The sequence below is a fragment of the Dipodomys spectabilis genome, unplaced genomic scaffold (assembly GCF_019054845.1).
Source record: "Dipodomys spectabilis isolate Male_0828 unplaced genomic scaffold, ASM1905484v1 ptg000511l, whole genome shotgun sequence".
In the NCBI taxonomy this organism is placed as follows: Eukaryota; Metazoa; Chordata; class Mammalia; order Rodentia; family Heteromyidae; genus Dipodomys; species Dipodomys spectabilis.
In genome coordinates, this window is record NW_024871188.1 from 36,602 (window position 1) to 61,104 (window position 24,503).

Here is a 24,503-nt window from a genome sequence, read left to right on the forward strand (position 1 = left end):
TTCTGTTCTTTGTGGATTGATTATCATTATTTTCTTTTTTTATGGTGCTAGAGATGAAGCTCAAACTCTCCCCTTGCCCCCTGCCCTCCACCCTGGACATACTGGACAGGGCCCCATTACTCAGCTGTACCCCAACCTTTGTTGAATTGAGTCTCATGATCACCTGGCATTTCTGGCAGGGCAGCCAGATTTTCTCATTGACGGCAGCCTGTGCTGGGTGAAGGGCACACAGTGTGCAAAGGCCCTGGGGCAGGACCTGAGCCTGGCCCCATAGAAAAGCAGCAGCAGCCCATGAGGCTGGAGCAGAGGAAGCCAGGAGGGGCGGGTAGGGAGGGGGAGGAAGGAGGCAAGGAGGGAAGGTGCAGAGTGAGCAGGGCCTCTGGGCTCCAGAGATAATAGGCTTTTACCTAGAGTGAGATATTGTCTATCTCCTCCACTGCACTGTTAACTGGAGGGTGTGTGTGTGTGAGTGTGTCTGTTTTGTTTACTTCTGTGTCCAGAGCATTGAAGACATCGTGGCTCATGGGGGGGTGGTGGGAATGGATGGCTGTTTCCTGGGCACTCATACAGGGCATTTTACATCTGTTTTCCTTTGCTGCACGCCAGTGCCTGGGAGGCAGACACAGTTAGCACCTCCTTTCACACCGATTGTTACAGGAACTGGTTGTAGTCCCTTCCCTGACGGCGGCCTGGGCTCTGCCAAGTCCGCCCCAGCTCATTCCCCAGCCTCACCATCCTCTCCTTCCAAACACTGCAAGGTTTGAGCACCTAGGGTATACCAGGCACCACATCAAGTGCCCGTGCAGCCCATCCCATTCAGTCCATCAAGATGGGACTGTGTCCCCATTGCTCCGATGACAAATCCAAGGGCAGACTGTCAGAGGCCACGTCAGGGTCACCCAGCCGGGAAGGAGGGCTCCGCCAACCTGGCCACTGCACCGCTGCCCGCTGGGAAACTCCAAGCTTAATTTAGGTCCTTGTTAAATTATTCATCCTCTCCTCTCTCTTTCCTGTTTATGACTTCCGCTGCCCCATACCGTTCTGTTCTCCCGGTTAATGCTTTTTGTTTATCTGAGTCTTAGGCCTGCAATGAATGAATCAATGGTTTTGAAAAGGGTGGGGGTTGGGGGGGGGGGAAAACTCAGGTTTTAAACTTGAATCTCATAGAACCAAGTAAGCCCACCCCATGTAACAGGAATACAACTTGAGTTGTATTCATTTTTTGCTTTTTGTTTTTGTTGGTCTTGGCACTTGAACTCTGGTCCTGGTCACTGCCCCCCCCCCCCCCAGCTCTCTTCTTGCTCAAGGCTGGGGCTCTACTACCACTTGAGCCACAGCACCCCTTCTGGCTTTCTGGTGGTTCATTGGAGATACCAGTCTCACAAACTTTACTGCCCGGGGCAGGCTTTGAACCGAGATCCTCAGATCTCAGCCTCTTGAGCAACAAGGACTGTTGGCGTGCACCTCTAGCTCGAGGCCCTTTTCTTTTTTTTTTTCTTACCCCCACCTTACCTGTTTGCTTTGAAGCCCTTACAATAATCTAGCCAGGTACTTTCATGTAATTGGTTACCCTTCATCCCATTTCTCAGATGAGGACTGAGACCCAGACAGGCAAAGGCATTTGGCAGGAGCAAAGGGACTCGGAGCCACACCGAGTAGGGGACCACGGGCAGCTGCTTCCTGCCAGGTGTGTCCCGGGGCGGGTGCGGCGGCTCACGCTGGGCATCGCGGCTACCCGGCAGGCTGAGATCTGAGGATCACGGTTCGAAGCCAGCCCGGGCAGGAAAAGTCCCTGAGACGCTTATCTCCAATGAGTGGAGCCGTGTTCAAGTGGTCGAGTCTAACCTGGAGCAAAGAGGCTCGGGGCAGCGTCCAGGCCCCGAGTTCAAGACCAGGCCTGGCACAGAAAACCAAAAGACAACAACAAGCTGTCCTGACAGGCCTGGGCAGGACGGTGGCTGCCAGTGCTGCCAGGAAGCCGCAGGAGACACGGGGCGGGGGGCGAGGCCGATCCCGGGGCCCCGGCCCGCGGCCCACGCGCCTGGCGAAGCGCGGCACCCCGCTCCCCACGTGCTCCCACCGCCTTTTAAAAGGGGCCCGGGCCCACGTGACCGCGCCGCGCCTTCTCATTGGCCGGAGGGGGCGTGGCGCCGTGGCGGCTGCGCAGTGACGCGCGCGGGCCGGCACCGCCCCCTGGCCGGCAGCGGCGGCGGCGGCGGCGGCGGCGGCGGCGGCGGCAGGGGTGACGTCAGCGGCGAGGGGGGGGTGGCGCGCGGCGGGCGCGCGAGCCGGCGCGAGCGGAGCGCGAGCCGCAGTGAGAGTCCGCGCGCCGCCGCCGCCGCCGCCGCCGCCAGCCCGGCCGGCGCACGCCGCCCGCCGCGGGCGCTCGGGCTCCGCTCGGGTCTCATGCCACAGCCAGGATGTGAAGCGGGGCCGCGCGCGGGGAGCGCAGCCGGCCAGCCTGCAGGTGAGAGGCCGCGGGCCGGGCCGGGGGGCCCCGGGCAGCGCGCCGGCTTTGTGCCCGGGGAGCCCGGCCATTGTGCGGCGCGCGCGGCGGCCGCGGCGGGCCCTGGGCTGCGGGGCCCGGGCTGCGCTCGCCCCGGACGCCGCGTTGGACGCTGCCCAGCGCCGCCGGCTGCGCCGCGGGCGGGGACGCGGGGCGGGGGGGTGGGGAGGGGGGGTCCCCGGGGACGGGGACGCGGGGACCCCGAGTGCGGGCGCCCCCTCCCCGCGCCCCTCCCCCGCCACGGCCGCCTTGTGGGGTGGGGGGCTCCCCTCGGCCCCACCCTAATGCGGCCCGGCGCCCCCCCACGCCCAGCCCCCCCACCCAGGCGGGCGGAGCCCCAACCCCCCCTCCCCACCAACTCCGGGGCTCCGACACCCCTCGGTACCCCCGATTCCCCCTCTCCCCACGGGGACCCCCGGGAAGGGGGCAGTCGTCGCACATCCGGCCCCGCGGGGTCCCGCGCGGCCGGAGCCCCCTGGGGGGGCTGGGGCGGGGGTGACGTCATCGGGGGCCGCGGGGTTCGGGGCGCCCCCTGCCCCCCTCCGTGAGCGGCTCGGGGGTGCCGGGCTCCGGCCAGGCTGCGCCAAGTTCACGGCTCTTTATGGGAATCGCTCCTGAAAGGGAGGGCTGCGTCCACAAAGCCCTGGCTGCCCCCCGCCCCTCCCCCTGATTCGGGGAACCCCCTAGAGCTGCTCCCTTCCCCAGATCCTCAGATCCGGGAACCCCCCGCCCCCCCCCCCCCCCCCCCCCGCCACACATTGGAATCGTTTTTCAGCCACACCCCCCCACATCGGGAGCCTCGCCTGTCACCCCTGCGCGGCCCTCCGCCCTCGCCAGCCCCCCAAATGTGCAGACTCGGAGGACACCCCTTTTCCATGAGACCCCCGAATGAACACTTCTCCAGTGCCTCCACCCGCTAGGGTTCTGGGGTCCCCTTAATCCCAGTCCAGCCGCCCCCCCCCGTCCTGAACAGGGGCCTTCTGCCAGCCTCGCGCCCCCCCAGCCGGGTCAGTCCGCCGGCCAGGGGTGTCCCTGCCCCAGCTCCGCCCTGGGGATCCCGAGACGCCAGACAAAGCCCCGGGGTCCCCAGGGTGGGAAGGCTCTGGGGCCCCTCTTCATCTTCCTCCCGCAGACTTGGGCTGCCCGGGCTCGGAGTTCCTGCGTGTCCCCCCTGCCGCCGCCCCTCGGGGCTCGGAGGTGACGACCCCTCTTTGTCTGTCCGGGGTGCGAGCTGGCGTCCCCCCACCGGGCTTGGTGGAGAGCGGAGCGCGCTGGGGCTCCTGCACCGGCTCCTCTTATTCATGGCCAGGGCCTCGTCGCGCCGCTGCCATTTGCATAGCTCCCCTCCCCCTCGGGGTCCCCTTCCTTTGTGCCCCCTCCCCCTGCCGGGCGCTGCTGCCTTCTGTCCCTCCTTCTCTCTTCTGCTGCCAGCTGATACTTTGGCATCGGAAAGCAAGCAGCTGGGGCTGGGGGTGGCCGCCTCCTGCCGGTCCCACAGCCCCTCCGGCTTGGGTCTGGGGCTCTGGCTGGCCTCCCCCCCTTGCCCCCCAACAATGCCTTTTGTGGGCCATTGCTTCCTGCCTTCTGTCCATGCCACCCCCCCTCCCCCCCACCGTAGGGCCCTTCCTCCTGCCCCGGTTCCCTGGGGCCCAGGCCCGCGGGGGGGGGGGGGGGGGGCGCACCCTCACCATGACGGTGCGCTTCTGCCGTTGGGTCAGCCCCCCCCCCCAGTCCCCGGGGGACCCCACCATCCTGGATTGCCCTGAGACTTGGCATAATTGGGCTCAGGGCACAGGACGTCGCGGGAGACCCGGCCTGCCTGGTGAGCTCATCCGCTCGCTCTTTCTATTCCTGCAGCTGTGGCCCCCCGGGGACGCGGGTGACATCGGCCCCCAGCGGGCTGAGAGGCGAGGCTGGCCGTGTCCTGGCCCGCACCCCGCTCTCCACAGGAGATGGGTGTTGCTGAGGTGCTGCTGACACGGCCAGAGCTGGGCTGGAAGGGGGACCCCCTACCTAGCCTCCCCCACACCCCTGTGGGTGGCCAGGACAGGAAACCCACCCAGAGCTAAATTCCCCCCTTTGGCAGTTGCGGGGTGCTTGTATGACAGCCCTAGGCTTTCTAGGATTGGGGCATCCTCTCCTAGTCCCCCTTGGGGACACAGAGCCCTCCCACCAACTCCAGGCCACTCTGAGGCGCGGAGATGCTTTGGTTGGATAAAGGAATCCATCACACAGGGGTCTGGAACGGCCCCTGCCCCGTGCTTTCCCTGGGGGTGCCCCTGGTGTCGATCGGTGACTCAGTTTCCCCCACCTGCCCTGTGGGGTTTCCAGGTATCTGAGAGCAGCACCCTCACTTACCGGGAGCGGGGTGACCTGTGGCTCTGCTGGTTGTGGGGTGGCTGCAGGGGGGCTGGGGGCTGGGGGGCCGCACCGCCGCCCTGTGGCCCGCCGTTCACCTTCTCTGTGACTCCCGGAGCCGCCGCCTGCGTAGGGGGAAAGAGGGGGTGTTGAGAGAGTTCGGGATGGGGGCGAGCTGGAGGAAACCCTAAAAATAAAGGTGGATATTTATAAACCTGGCTGGTTTGGGGGATAAATCGACACCGCTAAATGCTCTGGGCTGCCAGCGATCGCCTCTCCCCCCCACCCCACTAGCCGCCTTTGTGGAGTCAGCCAAGATGCTGGGGCTCAGCCTTGGGGTTTTGGGGTGCCCTGTGGGGGACCCTGCATCTGAGCCTGCCCGGCTCCCCTTCCCACTCCAAGCAGAGTGTAGCAGTGGCTGTCCTTCCGGCCTCTGTCCTTCAGTCCTTCCTTCCATCCTGAAGCCCCGGCTGGGCTGCGGGGACCACCCAAGTGCACACAAAGTGCACACAGGCGGAGGGCCCAGCCTCTGGTGGGGACAGGGGGGGGACAGGATTCAAACTAGAACAAAGACACCCGGGAGCCGGGACCCCAGGCTGCCGGGTGCTCAGTGTCTCTTCCTGTGACCTGAGCCGGCATCTGCAGGCAGCCGCTGGTGTGCTGGGGGGGTCCCCGTGTGCTGGAGGGAGGGGGTCCTGGGGTCCTGTTATCAAAGGGATATTTGAGATTCTGACTCAGGGGCAGCGGGCTGGAGAGGAGAGAGGAAGTTGAGACAGGAAGGGTACCCTGTAGGTGGCTTGGAAAGGTGTTAGACCCAGCTGGGCACTGCGGCTCATGCCTGCAATTCCAGCTACTCAGGAGGTGGAAATCTGAGAATCTCAGTGTGAAGCCAGCCTGGGCAGGGAAGAGTCCAGGAGACTTTTTTTTTTTTTATCTCCAATGAGCCACTGCAGAAGCCAGAAGCGAAGCTGTGGCTCAAGTGGTAGAGCGCCAGACCCAAGCAAAAGAAGCTCATGGGCAGTGCCCAGGTCATGAGTTCAAGCCCTAGGACTGGCTCTGTGTGTGTGTGTGTGTATGTATACATATATATATGAAAGGATGCGGCTGGGTGCAGTTTCATGGTCAGCGATGGCCAGGCGTGGCGTGGGGTGGGGTGGTGGAAGGAGCCGGTTACATCCCCAGCATCAAATCCCCCCCTCCAAAAACAGAAAACAAAAAAAACATACAAATGGGCAAAGAGGCCGGAGGTGCCGCTTCTGCCTTGTCTCTGGCTGATACCCCAGAGATGAAGGGGGGGGGCTGTGCGTGGGAAATATGAAAAATCAATTGGCTTTACACTTCTGCACAGCCGAAAATTACCCAGCAGATAAGGGTGAGTCACGGGCAGGCTTGGTTTTCACATCCGTATATTTTTGTCTCTCTTTTTTCCCTCCTCCTTCATGCTTGTACCCCCCCCCCCCAGGCAGGCTGGCTGGTATGGGGGGGGGCGTTGGTGATATTCTCTGGTCCAAGTGCAGGGGTCTCCTCCCATCCTGCCCGGGTTACAGGAATCTCCCCTCTGTGGGGGTGCTTGGAAGAGCTTAAGTCATGGGGTCTCCTATTATTCTTTTCATGGGACCTGTGTGGCCCCTGCCACTTTTAAGTTTTATTTTCAATTCATTTTTATATATATATATATATATATGTATATGTATATATATATAATCTTTGTTGCTAGCTCTTTGTAGAAGATGCAGGAAGCTCCGGTCTGCCCTGATTGGGGAAAGAAGAAGAAGAAAAAGAAATCCCTCTTTTATTATTTTTTTTCCTGGTGTTCTGCTTCCCTCCCTGTGACTCCACCTTTGTGCTCCTGGTGAAAATAAATAAAATGAAACAAAACAAATAGAAACGGAGGTAGCCTATGGTCCCCCTGGACCCTGGCAGCGGCCTCTCTGGGCTGGGCTGGGCATGGCTGTGCAGCGCAGGGCAGGCGGCCTGCCCTCTCTGTTCCTGCCTCTGCCCATGCTGTGGAGGGGGAAGAGGGCTCTTCGGGTCCCCCCTGCTTCATGGGCTGCAGCTTTCCAGGACTTCTGAGTTGGGGGACCCCGGGAGGAAGCAGCCTGGCGGATTCTCCGTGGCTGGGTTGCCTTGTGGGATTCTGGGGCGTGTGTGTGTGTGTGTGTGTGTGTGTGTGTACAGTTTAATTAGTCCCCACAATTAGGAAATGAGGGGCTGTCGGGGGAGAGTTAAAGGATGCTCCGCCGCGGGGTGCCAGGCACCCCTCTGCCTAGCTTCCCCCCTGCGCAGTCCCTGCCTTCCCCTGGCTCCCCTCAGCACTGCGGCTGCATGAGACCCTCTTGTTTTGGAGAGCAGACCCGAGGCCCAGAGAGGGGCCTGCACCGCCCGAGCTCACACAGCCCCTACGCAGCACGCCGCAGTGCTGAGCTGTCGCTCACCCCACGATGCTGGGAGCCAGACCTAAATTTTAACCATGGAGTGGGGGACTCTGGGGGTCCCTGACCACCTTTCTTCCAGGGGTGGAGCTTGGGTGTCCACCCGCCCACCCGAGGCTCATGTCCCACCCCTCTCTGGCTGAGTGGCTTGGGGTGAGGTGCTGTAGCTCTGTGGGCTCCCGATTTTCTTACCTGTGCAACGGAGACCAGTGGGTCTCATTTTGAGGGGTCGTGGGAGGAGTTTGCACCCTCAGAATGGCCCGTGGACGTGGGGTGGTAGCTTTATTTTTAAAAATTATTATTATGGCTATATTTTGATGCCGGCCGTACTCTACTGCCCCAACCAGCCCGTTTTGATTTTGATCCCCCATGAGAGACCCTCGGCACTGTGGCAGATCCTTGAAGGTGGGGACCTTGCCCTCCCCCCACATCCCCTCCGTGGGGTCCGGCGACAGCGCCCGCAGTGACTCAGCTTGGAATCTGGGGCGTCGTTCCCCGCCGCTGGCTGTCTAATCAAGGCTGCCCCACTTGAGCAGGGCCCGGCCTGTGCCCCGCAGGGACAGAGCCATGGGGGGCCACCGGGAGCTGGGGGGGCATCGCAGAGACCCCACGATGTGGCTCCTGCCTCCCAGAGACCCTGGTGGGGTGAGGGCAGGGTTGGGGGGTCCATTCCCGGTGCCTTCATTCATCCACCTGTGCCTGCCTCCATGCGTTCTTTCCCTCGCTTGGTCCGTGGGCTCCTACTGCCCATGCGGGATCCCACTCCCAGCCCTGTTTCTGGCTTCAGGGTACAGAGATGGCTGCCCTTTCATTCCTGCCTCAGTTTCCCCTCTGTGAAATGGGTGCCCTGGGATTGTAGGCCACCCCCTTCCCCCCCTCCCATGGCAGAGAGCTGGCCAGGAGGGGTGCTGGGCTCTGCGGGGTGGACGGCCGCAGTGCGGAGACAGCTGCCCTCCCTCCCTCCCTTCTTTCTCTGTCCTTCCTTTCTTTCCAGACTCAAGAGTAAATCAAAATCCAGCCGGGCAGCAGTAGACCCAGAGCCCCCGGCCCCTCCGGGCTTTGCACCCCAAATCTCTCAGGGGCAGCACATGGATGGCGGCTGGTGCCTGCTGCGGGTGCGTCTCTGTGGAGGGGGCAGTGTTTTAGCTGAGGTCTGCAGGGTGACTCCTGCCGGCAAGGGATCAGGGCAGCTGGCACCACGGACAGAGGGGCAGAGGCCAGGGGTCGCGGCCCGAGGTGACGGTAGACAGGGCAGCTGCCAGCTGCAGTGGCAGCCGAGACCTTGGCGCTCAGGAAATGTCCCTTGGAATGGATCGCAGGCCTGGGCCCAGAAAGGGCCAGGAAGTTTCCCAAGGCCACACAGCAGTGCGCTCATCTGCACGGCCAGGAGACTCCCAACCAGTCTCAAAGGGGAAACCGAGGCAGGAAGACACAGCCAAGACTGCCATTCTCACACCTGGTACCCCGTATGGTGGGAGCCCTGCGGGCTCCAGCAGGACACCTGCCGCTGCACGCTCTAGATGGAGACGTGTTCCATTTAAAGCTAGCCCTGGCCGGGCGCCGCTGCCTCGCGCCTGCAATCCCCGCTGCTCGGGAGGCTGAGCTCTGAGGATCGCGGTTCGAGGCCAGTCTGGCAGGAAAATCGGTGAGCCTCTGATCAGGCCGGGGCGCCCCCCCCCCAGCCCGGGCTGCCCGGCGCTCTGCGCGCGGGGCTCGGGGTCCCCCGCAGGCCGGGGCGCCCCCCCAGCCCGGGCTGCCCGGCGCTCTGCGCGCGGGGCTCGGGGTCCCCCGCAGGCCGGGGCGCCCCCCCCCCCAGCCCGGGCTGCCCGGCGCTCTGCGCGCGGGGCTCGGGGTCCCCCGCAGGCCGGGGCCCCCCCCGCCCCGGGCTGCCCGGCGCTCCGCTCCGGGCTCGGGGTCCCCCGCAGGCCGGGGCGCCCCCCCCAGCCCGGGCTGCCCGGCGCTCTGCGCGCGGGGCTCGGGGTCCCCCGCAGGCCGGGGCGCCCCCCCCCAGCCCGGGCTGCCCGGCGCTCTGCGCGCGGCCTCCGCTCCGGGCTCGGGGTCCCCCGGAGCCCCTCGGTCCCCGCTGGCCGGTCTCCAGCCCGCTGGCTGTAAGCTGCCCCCTCCCCGTGAAACTCCTAATGCGGGGCGCAGGGGACGTGACGCGAGGCCTCTCCTTTTCGGGGAGCGGCCAGGTTTGACGTCGGGGGCAAGCCGCGACGACATGACGTTGCGTGAGGGGCACAGTGACATAATCACGTAGTACGTAACGCCGGCCCAAGCTGGGTGACCGCAGCCGTGACGGGACAGAGCGCGATGACGTAATCACGTAACGCCGGCCACTGCCCTGACTCAGAGCGAGGATGCTAAGGGCAGCGCACAAGCTCGGCGCCGCAGTGACACGGCCACGACGCAGGACAGCGTGATGACGTGATCACGCAACAACGTCCCCCGACCCTGACAGACAGAGCGAGAATGCTAGGTGCTGGCCCGCAGCCGTGATGGCGTCGCCATGACGTCACCCGACGCCGCCTGCGCTCGCTGTGACGTCACGGTGGCGTTGCAGCGGCCCTGCTGGGGAGGGGCGGCGCCCAGGCTTCGCGCTGTCCGCCGTCCGTGGAGCTGGCGTCGGGGCTGGGGCCCCCCACGGCGGGAGCCCACCACCCCAAAGCCACACCCCAAACCTGCCTCCGGAGCAAACGGGTGGAGGCCGCCCCCTCCCTCGACGGGGGGGAGGGCCCTGGCTGGGGGGGGGGACGGGGCCCTGGCCGCGGGGGGAGGGCCCTGGCGGGGGAGGGGGAGCGGGGCCCTGGCCGTGGGGGGGATGGGGGGCCCTGGCAGGGGGGGAGGGCCCTGGCGGGGGAGGGGGAGCGGGGCCCTGGCGGGGGGGGAGAATGGGGGGGCCCTGGCAGGGGGGGAGGGCCCTGGCGGGGGAGGGGGAGCGGGGCCCTGGCGGGGGGGAGAATGGGGGGGCCCTGGCAGGGGGGGAGGGCCCTGGCGGGGGAGGGGGAGCGGGGCCCTGGCCGCGGGGGGGGGGGGGGGATGGGGGGCCCTGGCAGGGGGGGAGGGCCCTGGCCGCCGGTTGGGGCCCTGGCCTGGGGGAGGGGAGGGGTCCCCGCGGCCGGCCCGGGGAGAGGACCGGTTTTTCTTCCCGAACTCGATTAATGAGCCGAGCCGATTAGAAACTTTACTTTCCCTGGCGGTTGCTTACTGAGCGGGAGACGGATGCGGCCGGTCGCATGGCCTCGCGCGGCCCGGCCCACGTGGCGCACGGCCGACCTGGCGTGAAGGCGGGGCCGTGGGCGGCCAGGCCGCACCGGGCTTCCCGGTGTCCTGCCTCCCATGTCTGATTCACTCCGGGATACGCTGGGAGGATTTCCTGGAGCTGCCTTTCAAGGGAGGTGTCGTGTGCTCTTTTCTAGTCTCGTCTGCAATCCGGAGGAGGTGATGGCAGGTGCTCAGGCAGCCGTTTTGGGCCATGAGACAGGTGTCAGGGAGCCGGGAGGATTAAACAGATTGAGGGAGCCTGGGTCTTGATGCTGGTGCAGTGGGCAGAAAAAAAAAGCCCTGAAAAGCCACCCCCCCAAGTGGTAGTGGGGTTCCCTTATGTGAGGAGAGAAATGACTCATCTGTGGATTGGGAACTTGGCCATCCTTCCCTCTGCACCCCAGAGCCTCTGACTCTCAAGTTATGCTGCCGGTGGGACTCATCACTGCTCCCCCTAAAACCCAGAGAGGGCATGCCACTGGTACAGGGTCACACAGCAAGTGTGACTGGGCCAGGATTGGGAAGACCCTGTGTTTGTGCTGGGCTCTGTCCTGACAGAGAAGGGACAGGAAGCCCAAGCCACTGTGTCCTCTTTCCCACACACAGGGTGCCCCCCGCCCTCCACATGACCCCCCCCCACCAAGGCATCCCCAAGGTTTGCTCAAGGGGGAGCAGGTTTGGAGACTCAGTCTTTTTTTTTTTTTAATTTGGCCAGTAATGGGGCTTGAACTCAGGGCCTGGGCGCTGTCCCTGAGCTCCTTCTGCTCAAGGCCAGTGCTCTACCACTTGAGTCACAGCACCACTTCCAGTTTTTGAGTGGTGAATTGGAGATGAGTCTCATGGGAGACTTTCCTGCCCGGGCTGGCTTTGAACCGAGATCCTCCGATCTCAGCCTCCCGAGTAGCTAGGATGACAGGCGTGAGCCACCAGTGCCCGGCTGGTCCCTTGCTTTGCCCTAGAGTCTGTCTTCTCTGTAGCCACCAGGATATGGAGTCTGGTTCCCCCTCCTCTGCCCACAGCCCTCCATGGCCCCGCCTCCCTCAGGGGCAAAGCCCAGGTCCTCCCTGCAGCCACCTGGGCCTGCATGGCCCACCCCATCCCTCCCCACCCCTCATTCCGCTGCTTCAGCCACCCAGGCTCTGACCTGCCCCCGGGCCTTTGCACGTGCTCTGAGTGTGATCTGCGGTTGTGGATCTGAGGAGAGCTTGTGCAGGTCTCTGCCTACTTCTAAGATGGAGCCTCCCCCTCCCCCGCCCCCACTGATGGCTGCAGCCCCTCCCCCTGTCCTGCTGGGCCTGTCCACAGCAGCCCACGCATAGTTGGGTTCTGTGCGGAGGTTTCCCGGGGTGAGGAATGAGGCTGGGAGGGGCGGGGGGGGGTCCCCGCTGGCCGGTGGTGTCCCAGAGGCTGCCCCCCCACCTCCTCACCTCAGCCTCCAGAAATATCCCTGTGAAAATAGCCCGGCCCGAGCTCCGCGCTGGCGCCCAGGCACCCACACCGTGACGTGGCGGATGCTGTGGGGGCTGGCTTCGAACCCGACGCCACGGGCATGGGGCTCGCTGCGGGAAGGGCGGCCGGCGAGGGGTGCCGGCGAGGTTTGGGGGGGCTCTGTGCCTCAAGCCAGGGCTGCCCCCCCAAAAAAAGCCCTCTGTCCTCTTGCATGTGTGAGGTCTTGGAGTGAGTAGCAGAGGCTTCCTGTGCCTCAGTTTCCCCACGCATGAAGTGTGGCATCTGGGGGCCCTGCCTTCCCGAAGCCTCCGTGTCTAGGTCTGTAGGTGGAGGCTGGGAGGTTTCGCACTCAGGGCTTGGAGGATCTCCGCCGTGACTTTGGGGGGGGGTGCAGCCCGGCCCGCTTCACCCCCAAAAGATAAAAAGAGCACCCCTATCCCCGGTGCTCCCTGGGGAGGTGGGGGGGGCAACCTGGGCCCTGCCCTAAGCCACCAAGCTAGAAAGGAGAGAGTCCCAGCACGGGCTGCAGGCGGCCTCTGTGTCCCCGGCCGGGAGATGGCGCTGGGCCCTGTGAAGCTGGGTTACAGCCCATGAGGTGGCGGGTGCCCCGGCCTCGGCCTGCCGGACACGGGCACCTGCAGTCCAGGCGGCCGCCGGGGCTTCCTGCCGCCCCGGCAGGTGCCCGGCTGGTGGAGGGGGCGCGGACGCTTCCGGCAGCAGCCCCGGGGGCGGAGGGCCAGCTGTCATGGCTCCTGGCTGGAGCCGTGGGTCATCAGGGAGAAGTCGTGGGACAGAGGGCATGGGGGGGAGGGGAACAAGCCAGGGGACGAAGGGGAAAGGAGAGAGGAGGGAGACACAAGGCTGGAGGCGAGTCTCCCAAGTGGAGGCGCAGCCTGTGCAAAGGTCCTAGGGCAGGGCAGAGAGGAGGAGGAAGAGGAGGAGGCGGGGGAAGACAGGCCAGGCCAGGCGGTGGACTGCAAGAGGACCGGCTCTGTGAATTTATGGCTTCACGCTCCTATCGGTTGGGCCAGGCAAAGCTTTTATGTTCCTTTTACAGATGGGAAACCAAAGCCCAGAGAAATTGAGTCACCTACCCCGCATCACACAGCGCAGGGGCTGGGCCAGCGCTGCTGGGCCTGGCTGAGGGTTCGCAGCCTGGGCTGCATGTTCCCTGCTTGCCATCAGGAATACGGGGTGAGGCGGGGACAGGCAGAGCTGTATCCCTGCTCTCTGAATTTTATTTTTTTATCCGTGGTAGGGTTTGAACTCAGGGCCTGGGCACCGTCCCTAAGCTCTAGCACTATCACGTTGAGCCACAGCACCACTTCTGGTTTTCTGGTGGTTTATTGGAGATAAGAGTCTCATGGATTTTCCTTTCCCGCCTGGCTTCCAGCCATGATCCTCAGATCTCAGTCTCCTGAGTAGCTAGGATGACAGGTGTGAGCCACCGGTGCCCAGCTTCTGTCTGAATTTCAAAGACCTGTGTGACTTTGAATTTCCTCATTCCAGTTGGGGTCCTGTCCTACCAGGTTTTGGTCCAGTCCTTGGCCCTGAACAGGGCCAGAGGGATTCAGATCCCGCTTTCTCCTCCTCTGCTGTGTGACTTCCTGTAAGACCCAACCTCTCTGGTTGCTTCTTTCCTGCGGTGGTTATTTTTTTCAGGCATTGCTTTTGGCTAAGGGCTCATTCCTAGCTTGCGCCCTGGATTCACACGGAACTGTGCAGGGTGCAGAGCCCCAGGTTTGCCGCTCTGAAGGTGTGTGTCACTAAGGCCGGCTCTCTCTGTAAAGATGAGGTCTCACGGCCTGGAGCTGAGCCTCGCACAATGACTTTTGCAATCCGTGTGATCTCAGAAGCTGGGGAGTGCCATCCCCCCACACCAATGGCCAACTTGCGGCTTGGTCTGGACATTCACTGCGATCCTCCGGATCTCACCCACACAGCTGGGATGGAGCACATGATGAGCCTGAGGAGCAGTGCCCTGTTGAGCTGTAGCCTTGGAATCTAGGTTCAGGCTTGAGGTGGCTAGATTTACTGGGACAGAGACACAAAAGCACCCCGCGGGCCCCAGTGACCCCGGCCAGGCTGGCCCCGCCCCTGTGCCGGCCCTGCCAATCCCACACTCCCCCCCCCCCCACTTTCTCCTTGGACGTCTTGGGGGCCCAGGTGCACCTGACGCTGGTCTCTGCTGCCGGCAGGCTTCCGGGCCTCTGCTGCCCAGGCTGGCCTGAGGTTCTGAGATTACAGGCGTGTACCCCCATACCAGGCTTGTCTCTCCCTGTACGGTGTTGGGCTCTGTGACCTGGCCCCATAGGGCCTGTGTCATCCATCACTACTGCTCTTTGTAGCGCTGCTATTATTACTGTTACTCTCATTTTATATTATTTTGGCATTGATACAAACGCAGGTTTAGTGCTCTGCTGTCCAAATCCTCCACACATCTCTTTTGTTGTTGTTGTCAGTCGTGGGGCTTGAACTCTGGGCCTGGGCGCTGTCCCTCAGCTCTTCAGCTCAAGGCCAGCGCTCTACCACTTGAGCCACAGCGCCACCTCTGGTTTTCTGGTTCATTGGAGATCAGAGTCTCACAGACTTTCCTGCTCAGGCTGGCTTTGAGCCACGATCCTCAGAGCTGACCTCCTGAACGGCTAGGATGAACAGCTTTCCACACATCTGTGCCCGCTGCCCCACGCTGTGCGCTTCCGCCCCAAGTAGCAGTTTTCAGGGCTGTGTGCTATTCCACCTGGCGCCTTGTGGCATGCGCGTGTCCTCACAGAAGGCGAGCCCTGAGCTTGTTCCCGCACAAGGGGCAGGGGGAAGCGGGGGGCGGGGTGCGGGGGGGCCGTGCAGGGCCCTGGTGGCTGCCTGGAGTAGCTTTGGGAGGGATTTTTCCAGAACAGTTGGACTGATTGGCTAAGCAGTGGGGTGCAGAGGATTCTGGGGTCCCTGCCCTCAACTAAGGCAGCAGACAACCTCATCCAGCTCGGGCCGCCTCTTTCCCCATTTAAACAGTAGGAATAGCGACTTGGGCGCCACATGGTAGGACTCAACAGAACACCCAGCGGAAGTACTGAGCACAGCACCCAGAGGAGATTCCGCAGCAGCATCCTCCCCTCCCCTGGTGTTTCCCACCCTCAGGGCTGCCAGCTCTGGGTCTGGTGGTTTCCAGACACCCCCCTTCTCCCCCCAAATCTCCCCTGGCTCCAGCCTGGTGCCCGCCTCCTGCCTCTGCAGGCTTTGTGCTCAGGGCCCAATGCCAGCTGGCCTTGGAGACCAGGGCCCTTTGTGAGCTTCCCCCCACTTTACACCCACGGTTCTTTCTGCCCCACTCACCCCCCCCCCAGCCCCCCTGTACTCCCACCAATGAAAAAAGAGGGAGCGAGCAAAATTATATACACACGAACATATAAAAATGAGTTTAGGATCTAGGCCAAGAACCACTTGCGCTTGGCTGGGCATTGTGGGTAATTCATGCTCATTACCATAAAAGCCACAGCCCCGCTGAAGGTGGCAGTGGGGCTTTTGTTTAAGATTCTGATGGATGCATAATGTCTTTCCCAGCCCAGAGCCCCTGGGCCCCCCACCTCTGCCCCTGCCCTCGGCCCCATCCCCCAGGAAAGACGCCTGTGGGGGCTGGGGGGGCGCTGGCAGCTCTGGCTCTGGGAGAAGCCCACAGGCCTTTGCCTTAGGCCCCTCCCCCCCCCCCCCCCCCCCCCGCCCTGGCACTGACCCTTCACCTCTTCATTTGTGGGTTTATGGGGCTGACTATGTGCTGGGGGTATTAGCATGACTTGGGGGGGGGGGGAGCAGGCCCTGCCCTCAGGGGCAATGGGGTCAAGGCAGCATCAGCCCCACTTTTTTCTTTTGGTTGGTCGTGGGTCTTGAACTTGGGGCCTGGGCACTGTCCCCGAGCTCTTCAGCTCAAGGTGAGCACTCTACCACTTGAGCCACAGCGCCACTTCTGGTTTTCTGGTGGTAAATTGGAGTCTCATGGATTGGGAAGGTGGCTCAGTGTAGAGTGCTTGCCTCGCATGCATGAGGCCCTGGGTTCGATTCCTCAGCACCACATAAGCAGAAAAAGCCCGAAGTGGTGCTGTGGCTCAAGTGGTAGAGCGCTCGCCTTGAGCTGAAGAGCTGAGGGACAGCGCCCAGGCCCAGAGTTCAGGCCCCACGACCAGACCCCCCCCAAAAAAAAAAGAGTCTCACAGACTTTCCTGCCCCGGCTGGCTTTGAACCCTGATCCTCAGATCTCAGCCTCCTGAGTAGCTAGGATGACAGGCGTGAGCCACTGCGGCCCGGCTCAGCCTGACTTCTTGCAGGATACATGCAGACAGGGTGGCTCTCACCCCCACCCGGCTGGGCTGTTGGTGGCCCCTGTGCCACTGCGGGAGGACTAAGCCCCAGGCTCCGTGTGTTTCCAGGACAGGTAATGAGGGTGGGGACAGCTTGGGGCGTGGATGGAGAATCTCTGCCGCCCCCCCCCCCCCGTGTTGTCTCCTTCTACAGTAAGGACCTCTACACCCCTAAAAGTCTTCTCAGCTTTTCTAGCTACACGATGTCCATAGATCCACGAAAGTTGGTCCCAGGAGCAGCTGCGGCTGGTGACCACGGCAGTAGACGTGTGCCAGTAAAACTTTATTGACAAAACACCCAGCATGCTGCACACCTCTCCTCCATGTGCATTTGCTCTGCGGCAGCTGATCACTGGATCCTTCACCACCTTCTTCCACTTCTCCTTCCCCTCCCCGCCTTTTATTGTGCTGGGGCTAGTGCTCAACCACTTGATCTATAACTCCACTTCTGGCTTTTTGGTGGTTCATTGGAGATAAAGAGTCTCACGGACTTTCCTGCCCCGGCTGGCTTTGAACCCTGATCCTCAGATCTCAGCCTCCTGAGTAGCTAGGATTACAGGGTGGGCAGTTTGTATCTCCACCGCCCCTCCCTCCCTTTAGATATCTTTGAAACAAAGTCTCCCTGTGTAGTTTTCTGAGCTCCACCAACACTGACACTGCTACAGGCCTGGCCTGCACCTTTGGCTGGGAGCTAAATGGCCCTAACCTGTCTGTCACATGTGTGTAAGAGTTTCTGAACTGGACAGCACAAATCTAGACTAGCTGATAAAGGTGCTAGTGGTTCCAAACCCCGGTGGCAGACTAGGGAGTGACGGAGAACTCAGCACTGAGAAAGATATAACTGTGAAAACGTGGAGCCTGTGCAAAGGCCCCGGGGCCATACAGAGCCTGGACGGAGCCTGGCTTGTTGGAGGAGCGGCAGAGAGGGAGGAGGGGGGGGGGGGCTGGGCTGGTCCCACAGGGCCCTGGGGGAGGGGAGGCTGCAAGGAGAACTTGGGCTTTGCCCCTGTGGACGGTGGGAGCTGTGGAGGGCTGTGGGCAGAAGGAGGCTGGGACCAGACTTGGTGTGCACGGGCGTCCTCTGGAAGCTGCAGGGAGCAATAGTGGGTGGGGACAGGTTGAGAAGGGAACATGGAGAAAGGGAGAAAGGTTTTTGGAGAGAAAGAGTATTTCCAGTGCAGTGGGGGTGGGGGGGGCTGCAGGAGGGCATCCTGAGCCCCTGGAAGATCTTAGTTACCATCCCATTCTACTGAAACGCGGAAGACAGGGGGAGTCACAGGCTGGTCAGCCCCACCGGAAGGCAGGGTGGCGTTGCTGGATCTAGCCGCACCTGAAGGCAGATGGGATCGGAGAGGGTGGTACAGGGACGCGTGGGGGCGGCAGGTGAAAAGGGCAGTGTTGGAGCTGGGGGTGGCATGTCCTCAGGGTGCCGTGGGCTGGGCCCACCAGCCCCTGGCTGGTCAGCACACGCCCCGGCGCCCGAGGTGCCGAATGCCAGGCTGGGAGGGAGGCCGCTCATAGAGAGTGTCTGTACCAGTTCCTCTTGCCGGAAGGTGCAGGGTTTGGTGGTTAGACATCCCTGAGACTTTAAGGGGATTTGGCATCAAAAATGAAGTCGTGGAACCGGGCCCGGGGTGTCGGCTCTGGCTAGGCGTGTAGTGAAGTCTGAGGGCCCCACGGTCCTGCGGGGGGACGGGGGGAGCAGATTCAAAGGCATAGAACACATTCTGATGGAATTGCCTTCTGTCAGGGAGTTTTGTGCCAGAAAGAGGGGACCCAGCTCTGGTGGAGGCCGTGGATCTAGACCGTAGGTAACATGGGTCCCCAGGGTGGGCATGGAGGAAGGGGCCGGACATGGTGGTACACGCCTGTAATCCCAGCAGCTGAGGCCGGAGCAGGTGGATGGCAAGGTCTGCCTGTGCCTCTGTCTATACTCCAATGTTACCTCTTCCAAGAGACTCACAGACAGTTAGAACCCCCCCCCCCCCCCGCAGCACCCAGTGGGTGCCACATTTCTGGCAAAGAATGAATGAAAATGGCCGGGCGCTAACGGCTTCTATTCAGGCCCACGATGGGATTGTGGGTAATTTTTATTTTCTTCTTCTTGCTGATTTTCTCGTTTTCCGCTGCACGTGCCTATTTTATAATTAGAAGAAAAAGTTATTTTGAAAAAAAAAAATTGTGTCCAAATGTCCCAGCTGCAGGAACTGACGTGATCCGGGCCCCACGTCCCATCCCCTTCCCCCACTCCGGGCAGTGGCCTTTGCCTGTGGCCACAGGAAGTAGTGAGGGAAAGGTTGGGGCTTGGGGGGTGGGGTTCAGGCTCTGAAGGGCTCCTGGTGGGCTCCCTGGAGGCCGCAGTGCTCACTGTGAAGGCTCTGGGACCAAACCCCACCGAATTTATTCCTACTTCCCTTCTTACCCCAGTCGTATAACCAGCAGCCTACCCAGAATCCACCTCACCCCCTCCGCCTCCTCTGGTCCAGCCCTCATCATGCACCTGGACCAACCCTGCCTTCCCTGCCCGCAGCCCTGCACAGCTCCAGCTTCCTCAGGCCCAAAGCCCAAGCCTCTCTGCAGCCCACAGAGCCCGCCCCACCCCTCCTCCTCTCTGCCCCTCCATCCTCTGCTGCTCCTCCAACCCATCGGGCTCCATCCTGCCCCAGGGCCTTTGTACATCCCCTGTTTGTATTCCTCTTTTTCTCCTAGATGTGCACACCTCTTTTTTTTTTTTTTTTGGCCAGGCCTGGGTGCTGACCCTGAGCTTTTTTGCTCAAGGCTAGCACTCTACCACTTGAGCCACACAGCTCCACTCCTGGTTTTTTGGCGTTTAGTTAGAGATTGTCTCAGGGACTTTTCCTGCCCAGGCTGGCTTTGAATTTTGATTCTCAGATCTCAGCCCCTTGAGTAGTCAGGATGATAGGCGTGAGCCACAGTGCCTGGCTCCGTGCATACTACTTTTTTTTTTTTTTTTTGGTCAGTTGTGGGGCCTGAACTCTGGGCCTGGGCGCTGTCCCTCAGCTCTTCAGCTCAAGGCGAGCGCTCTACCGCTGGAACCACAGCACCACTTCCGGTTTTCTGAGTGATTTTTTTTTTTGGAGATAAGAGTCTCACAGAGGGCTGGGAAGGTGGCTCAGTGGTGGAGCGCTTGCCTTGCATGCCTGAGGCCCTGGGTTCGATTCCTCAGCACCACATAAGCAGGGAAAAAAAAGCCAGAAGTGGCGCTGTGGCTCAAGTGGTAGAGCGCTAGCCTTGAGCTGAAGAGCTGAGGGACAGCGCCCAGGCCCAGAGTTCAGGCCCCACAACCGGATCCAAAAAAAAAGAGTCTCACAGACTTTCCTGCCCAGGCTGGCTTTGAACCCCGATCCTCAGATCTCAGCCTCCTGAGTAGCTAGGGTGACAGGCGTGAGCCACCAGCACCCGGCTCCCTTATCTCTCTCCCTGTTTGCACAAATGTCACATTCCTCGTTCCTCCATCTTTTCTGTGTGAGTTTCATCTGCCCTCACCATTCACGGTCCCACAAAACACCACCTTATGACACCTGAGCGGTGTTTGGTTCTTGGCCCGGGGCACCAGCCGGGACCTGTCAGCCTCGGTTGCTGCAGTGTGCAGAACCGGGCTTGGCATTTAATGAGCAGCACTGGTTATGTGGGGTCCTGTGCTGTGTGGGTGTGGGACAGGGCTGGGGGGAGCGCCCTGGTGGGGCTACACCCATGTTTCCCAAGGATTCCCTCTCCCCCTCCCTCCACCTTTGTGTGTCAAGGCCCTGTGCTGGGTGCTGGGTGCTGAGTGCTGGGTGCTGGGTGCTGTCCTCCCGGGCCAGGCTGGCAAGACAGTCAAGGTGGGGATGTGGTGGTGGTGGGGGAGGGAATCTGGCCAGATGGGGTGGCCCAGCTGAGGAGGAGGCCATCTGGCCCCATGGGGCTGTGCACCCCGCCCTCTGCGGTCACTGTCATCAAATGGGGACAGGAGGTTGTCTCCAGGGAGATGGGCGAGAGATGCTAGGAGAAGGCTTGGCCATCCCTTGAATACTTCTTTGGGGCCTGGGTGGCACAGAGATGTGTATGTCTGTCACACAGCCCAGGGTCTGGACCACAGCCCAGGGTCTGGACCACATAGACACCCAGAGCACTTGACTGGGGAACTGAGGCCCAGAGAGCCATTGCCCCATGTTGGGGCCCTAGGTGGGGAGGGTCCTGCTTCAAACCCAGGCTCATGCTTGTCATGCTAGTTACTCAGGAGACTGAGATCTGTGGATGGCAGTTCAAAGCCAGTCTGGGCAGGAAAGACTGTTATCCCAGTGAGCCACCGGAAGACAGGCAGTGGAGCTGTGGCTCATGCAGGAGAGTGCCAGCAAAAGAGCTGAGGGACAGCGCCCAGGCCCAGAGCTCAGGCCCCAGGACTGGTGAATGCATGTGTGCACACGTGCACTGTCCACCTTCCTGAAGCCCCACTGTGTCTCATGGAGAGGTGCGGTCTGCGTGTGTGGAGGTGGTCCTCACGTGTGCCCCAGGTTGCTTGGCTCAGGCCAAGTGTGCAAACCAGCCTCCCCGGCTCAGGCCAAGTGTGCAAGCCAGCCTCCCCGGCTCAGGCCACTCTAGAGTGAGCGGGTTTTCTGCACTGGATGTGGAGGAGGGGGCAGGGCCCCTGCCTGAGGGAGTGGGGGGGCAGCTGCTGCAGGGTGGGTGGAAGGGTCCCCAGAAGAGTCCGACGGGCTTTCCGTTGTGGTAAACCCTCCGTCACTCTGGGTGCGTTTAGTGCGCCGGTTCCTCCAGCGGGAGCAGGACCCCCACCCCACCCGGGCTGAGAGCCCGCGGGGCTGGGCCTGCGCGCGGCCCCCGGCGGGCCGGGCCCGGGGTCCCGCAGGGTCGGCCCGCGCCCCGCGCTCCCCTCCCCGCGCCCGCCGCGTCCGGATCGGGTGTCCCCGGCCTGGCCCGCCACCGCATCTGGTTCCAATCTGGCCCCCGCGCGCGGGAGTTGTGTCTGGGGCGGGGCCTTGGCCTCGGGGCCCCGCACCCCGCTGCAGCCTGGGCCGGGCGCGGACGCGCGGGGAGGCGGCATGGTCCCGACGCTGCTGGGGGGGCTGGGACTGGCTCCAGCCCCCTCGCGCGTTGCCATGGCCACGGTCAGAGCCACAGGGCCGGGGCGCCCTAAGCGGGGAACCGCGCGCAGCCCCGGCGCTGCCCTGGCACCCCCACTCAGGGTCCCCGCACCCCTGGCGGGGCTCCCCTGGGGGGCCTCCCCCCCGCCCAACTCACTTCCGGCCGGGACCCTGCCCTTAGCGTCATCCAAACCCCGCCCATCCATTTAGCTCACCCAATCCCGTTTCCGCCACGCCCCTCCACGTGCTCCGCCCAACCCCACTCTTCGTCCCATCCCGGGCCCCGCCCCATTCGTCGCCCCGCCCACCCCAGGCCCCGCCCCGCGCCTCGCCCCGCCCCCGGGCCCAGCGCAGGGCCGCGGCCTCTCCCGAGTCCTCGCGGCGCGCGGCGCTCTGGCCGGGCGGACGGAGGCCCCGAGGGATCCCGAGGGTCGCGCGGGCGTCCGGGACGCGGGCCCCGACCTTCACGCCGCGGGGTGAGTGCGCCCGGGACCGCCCTCCCGCCCGGGCTCGCGTCCGCGCCGGGGCTTTGTCCGCTTCTCGACCCCCTCCCCTTCCCCCAAACCTGCGACCCCCGCGGCTCGGGGGGCCTGCGCCGCGCGCGCGAGCCCGGCCCGGACGCGGCGACCCCGCGCCGCCGGCCCCGCCCCGCCCGCCCGCCCGCCTGCGCGGGGACTTTGGAAAAGTGCAAAGTGCGGACCGTTATGCTGGGCGCCTCCCCTCCCCCCGCCCCCCCTCCCCGCGCCCTCCCCTCCCCTCCTCCCTCCCGCCGGGGGGCGGGCCCAGCGCGGGCTCCGCGGCGCAGGGGCCGGGCCGGGGGCGCAGGGGGGCCGGGCCGGGCCGGGGGCGCAGGGGGCCGGGCCGGGGGCGCAGGGGTGCTGGGCCGGGGGCGCAGGGGTGCTGGGCCGGGGCGCAGGGGGGCCAGGCCAGGCCCGGGCCGACAGGAAGGGGGGACAGGGCCGGGAGGGACCCCCGCAAACCACAGCGAAGTTTTCCTCCTGGCAGTTGTGTCTGTGGAGCCCGGGGGACTTCTCCTGGGGCCCCTGTGACTTTAATCACAAAACCTGGGACGGGGGTCCAGGGAAGGCCTGGGGTCAGTCCTTGGCTGGCTAGTGGGGCCTGGTGAGGCAGCTCCCTCCTCCCTGTTCCCAGACCTCCCCCAGTCCCCCGGGAACCTCCCCCTCCCCCTGCCTCCTCCAGCCTCTCCTGGCTGCCCCCCCCCCCCCCACACACACACCAGAGCAGATGCAGAGGGCACACCTTGGTAGCCCAGCTCAGCTTGGCTCTCTCCCTGCCTGGTAGCCTCAGTATCCCTCTCATGCATAAAGTGTCTGGCTGGGCCTGCAGTAGGCGACCAATGCCTGCAGATGCTTTGTTGCATTCCTGGGCATTCCGTAGCCCCTCTGGTGGGACTGGGGCTGGGTTGGCAGAGTCCCCAAGGTACAGGAAGCTCCGGAGGGTCCTGGCCCAGCCCTGGGCAGCCAGGGGGCTTCCTGGGGAGGGCACAGCTCAGCTGACATCTCAGCTCTGGAGGCTGAGGCTTTGGGGATGGTGGGGCCTATGGAAGGCTTTAGAGGGAGAGCAGGGCTCGGTGGGGGGCTCAGCCTGGGGCGGGGGTGCCTGGTGCCGGGGTCTGCTGTCAGGGTGTTCTCTGTGAAGGACTTCCTGGGAGCCCTGGCAGGTGTGAGACCCGTGGGCCTCTCCCAGTCTCCCCTGAAGCAGCCCAGGACAGGCTGGCCAGGGTGGGGTGGTTGGTGAGGAGGATGGGCTCTGGCTCACTCCTCCATGAGCATGCCTCAGTTTCCCCACCTGTCAGGCAGGAAAGAATCACCAGCACAGAGCAGATGGGACTATTGTTCTCTCTGGGCTGGGCCTGGCTGGCACTCTACCTCTCACTGCGGGGGGGGGGGGGGGGGCAGTGCCCCAGCCTTTGTGCTCTCCCAGTGCAAATCGCTAGTCAGTGGAGGCTGGACCCTTGGTTCCCGGAAGGGACAGCTCCTCCTGGGGCCCAGGCATGGAGGCTCAGGAGGGAGGGGCTGGCGAGCACCAAAGAGGATGGACTTGAGCTGGTGGCCGGGACACGCCTGGTGACACAGAGCCTGTGGGCTGCCAGCTTTGGCCTGGACTATAATCCCCCTTTATTCTCCGCAGACCGCCTGCCTGCCTGCGTGGGCTCTCAGAGCCGCATCGCGTGACCCGTGCCCCGGCGGGCGCCCTTTTAGAATGGGTGCCGCTCCCCCTCTCCCCTCACAAGTGCAGCCCCGGGGTCCTCATCCAGGGATCCACCCGCCCCTTCCCAGAGGGGGGCCACCCAGTCCTGCCGACCCCCAGTCTGCTCCGAGAGGCGCTCGCTGCCTTGCCACCCAGCATCCACTGCCGCTCAGTGGACAGCCAGTCCCTTTGAGTGACCCCCACCCCTTGGGGTCTGAGGACCGCTCCCCTGCCTCGGTTTCCCCATCCCAGTTATGTCCGGCAAGCACTCCAGGCCACCTTGTTATGGGAGGGGTAAGGTGGAGGACTGGCTGGGCGCCAGGCTCACTGTGGCCCTCCCTGCCGGGCTCCTGGCCGGCCTGTGCGTGCTGCTGCCTGTGCGTGCTGCTGCTTGCGCGGGGAGACTCCTGTTTCCATTCAGTCGTTACTTTCCAGCCAATTAATAACATTAAATCTGGGTGCATGTGCAATGGCCCTGGGGCAGGATGGAGCCCAGTGGTGGAGGAGCTGCAGGGAGCCCGTGTGGCTGGAGTAGCGGGGAGGAGACAGGAAGGGGACAGAGCAGTTGGTGCCAAGCCTGTAGGCCACAGGGAGTCTTGGGCTTTGACCCCAAGGGAGGTGAGCACCTTAGAGGGCTGGGGGCAGGGGCAGGGGCAGGATCGGACTCAGCTCACTGGTGCCCCCTGGCAGCTGTGAAGGGCAGAGCATGAGCAGAAGCTGGTTCTGGTGGGCAGGTGGAGGGCTTGCTGGTATTTTTATCACCTAGAGCAGACTGCACATGGGAATCTGCCAGGAAGGACGGGCCATGGGTTTCTGAAGGGTCCCGGGCCGT

The 24,503-nt window shown here is 63.4% G+C and overlaps 2 protein-coding genes across 7 annotated transcripts in view; both read left to right on the forward strand.

The window, feature by feature from the left end:
• The first annotated feature begins 21,418 nt into the window (after positions 1 to 21,418).
• Positions 21,419 to 23,864, forward strand: LOC122099319 (basic proline-rich protein-like). The gene is made up of 3 exons (XM_042669903.1): positions 21,419 to 21,484; positions 21,671 to 21,936; positions 23,612 to 23,864. The coding sequence occupies exons 1-3, from the start codon at positions 21,419 to 21,421 to the stop codon at positions 23,862 to 23,864; spliced, it is 585 nt and encodes a 194-aa protein (XP_042525837.1).
• Ptprs (protein tyrosine phosphatase receptor type S) overlaps positions 23,203 to 24,503 on the forward strand; it is a 50,218-nt gene continuing 48,917 nt past the window's right edge. For all 6 annotated transcript variants that reach the window (XM_042669948.1, XM_042669949.1, XM_042669950.1 and 3 more), the window contains exon 1: positions 23,203 to 23,207. The gene's annotated coding sequence lies outside the window, so the exon portion shown is untranslated. The remainder of the gene's footprint in view (positions 23,208 to 24,503) is intronic.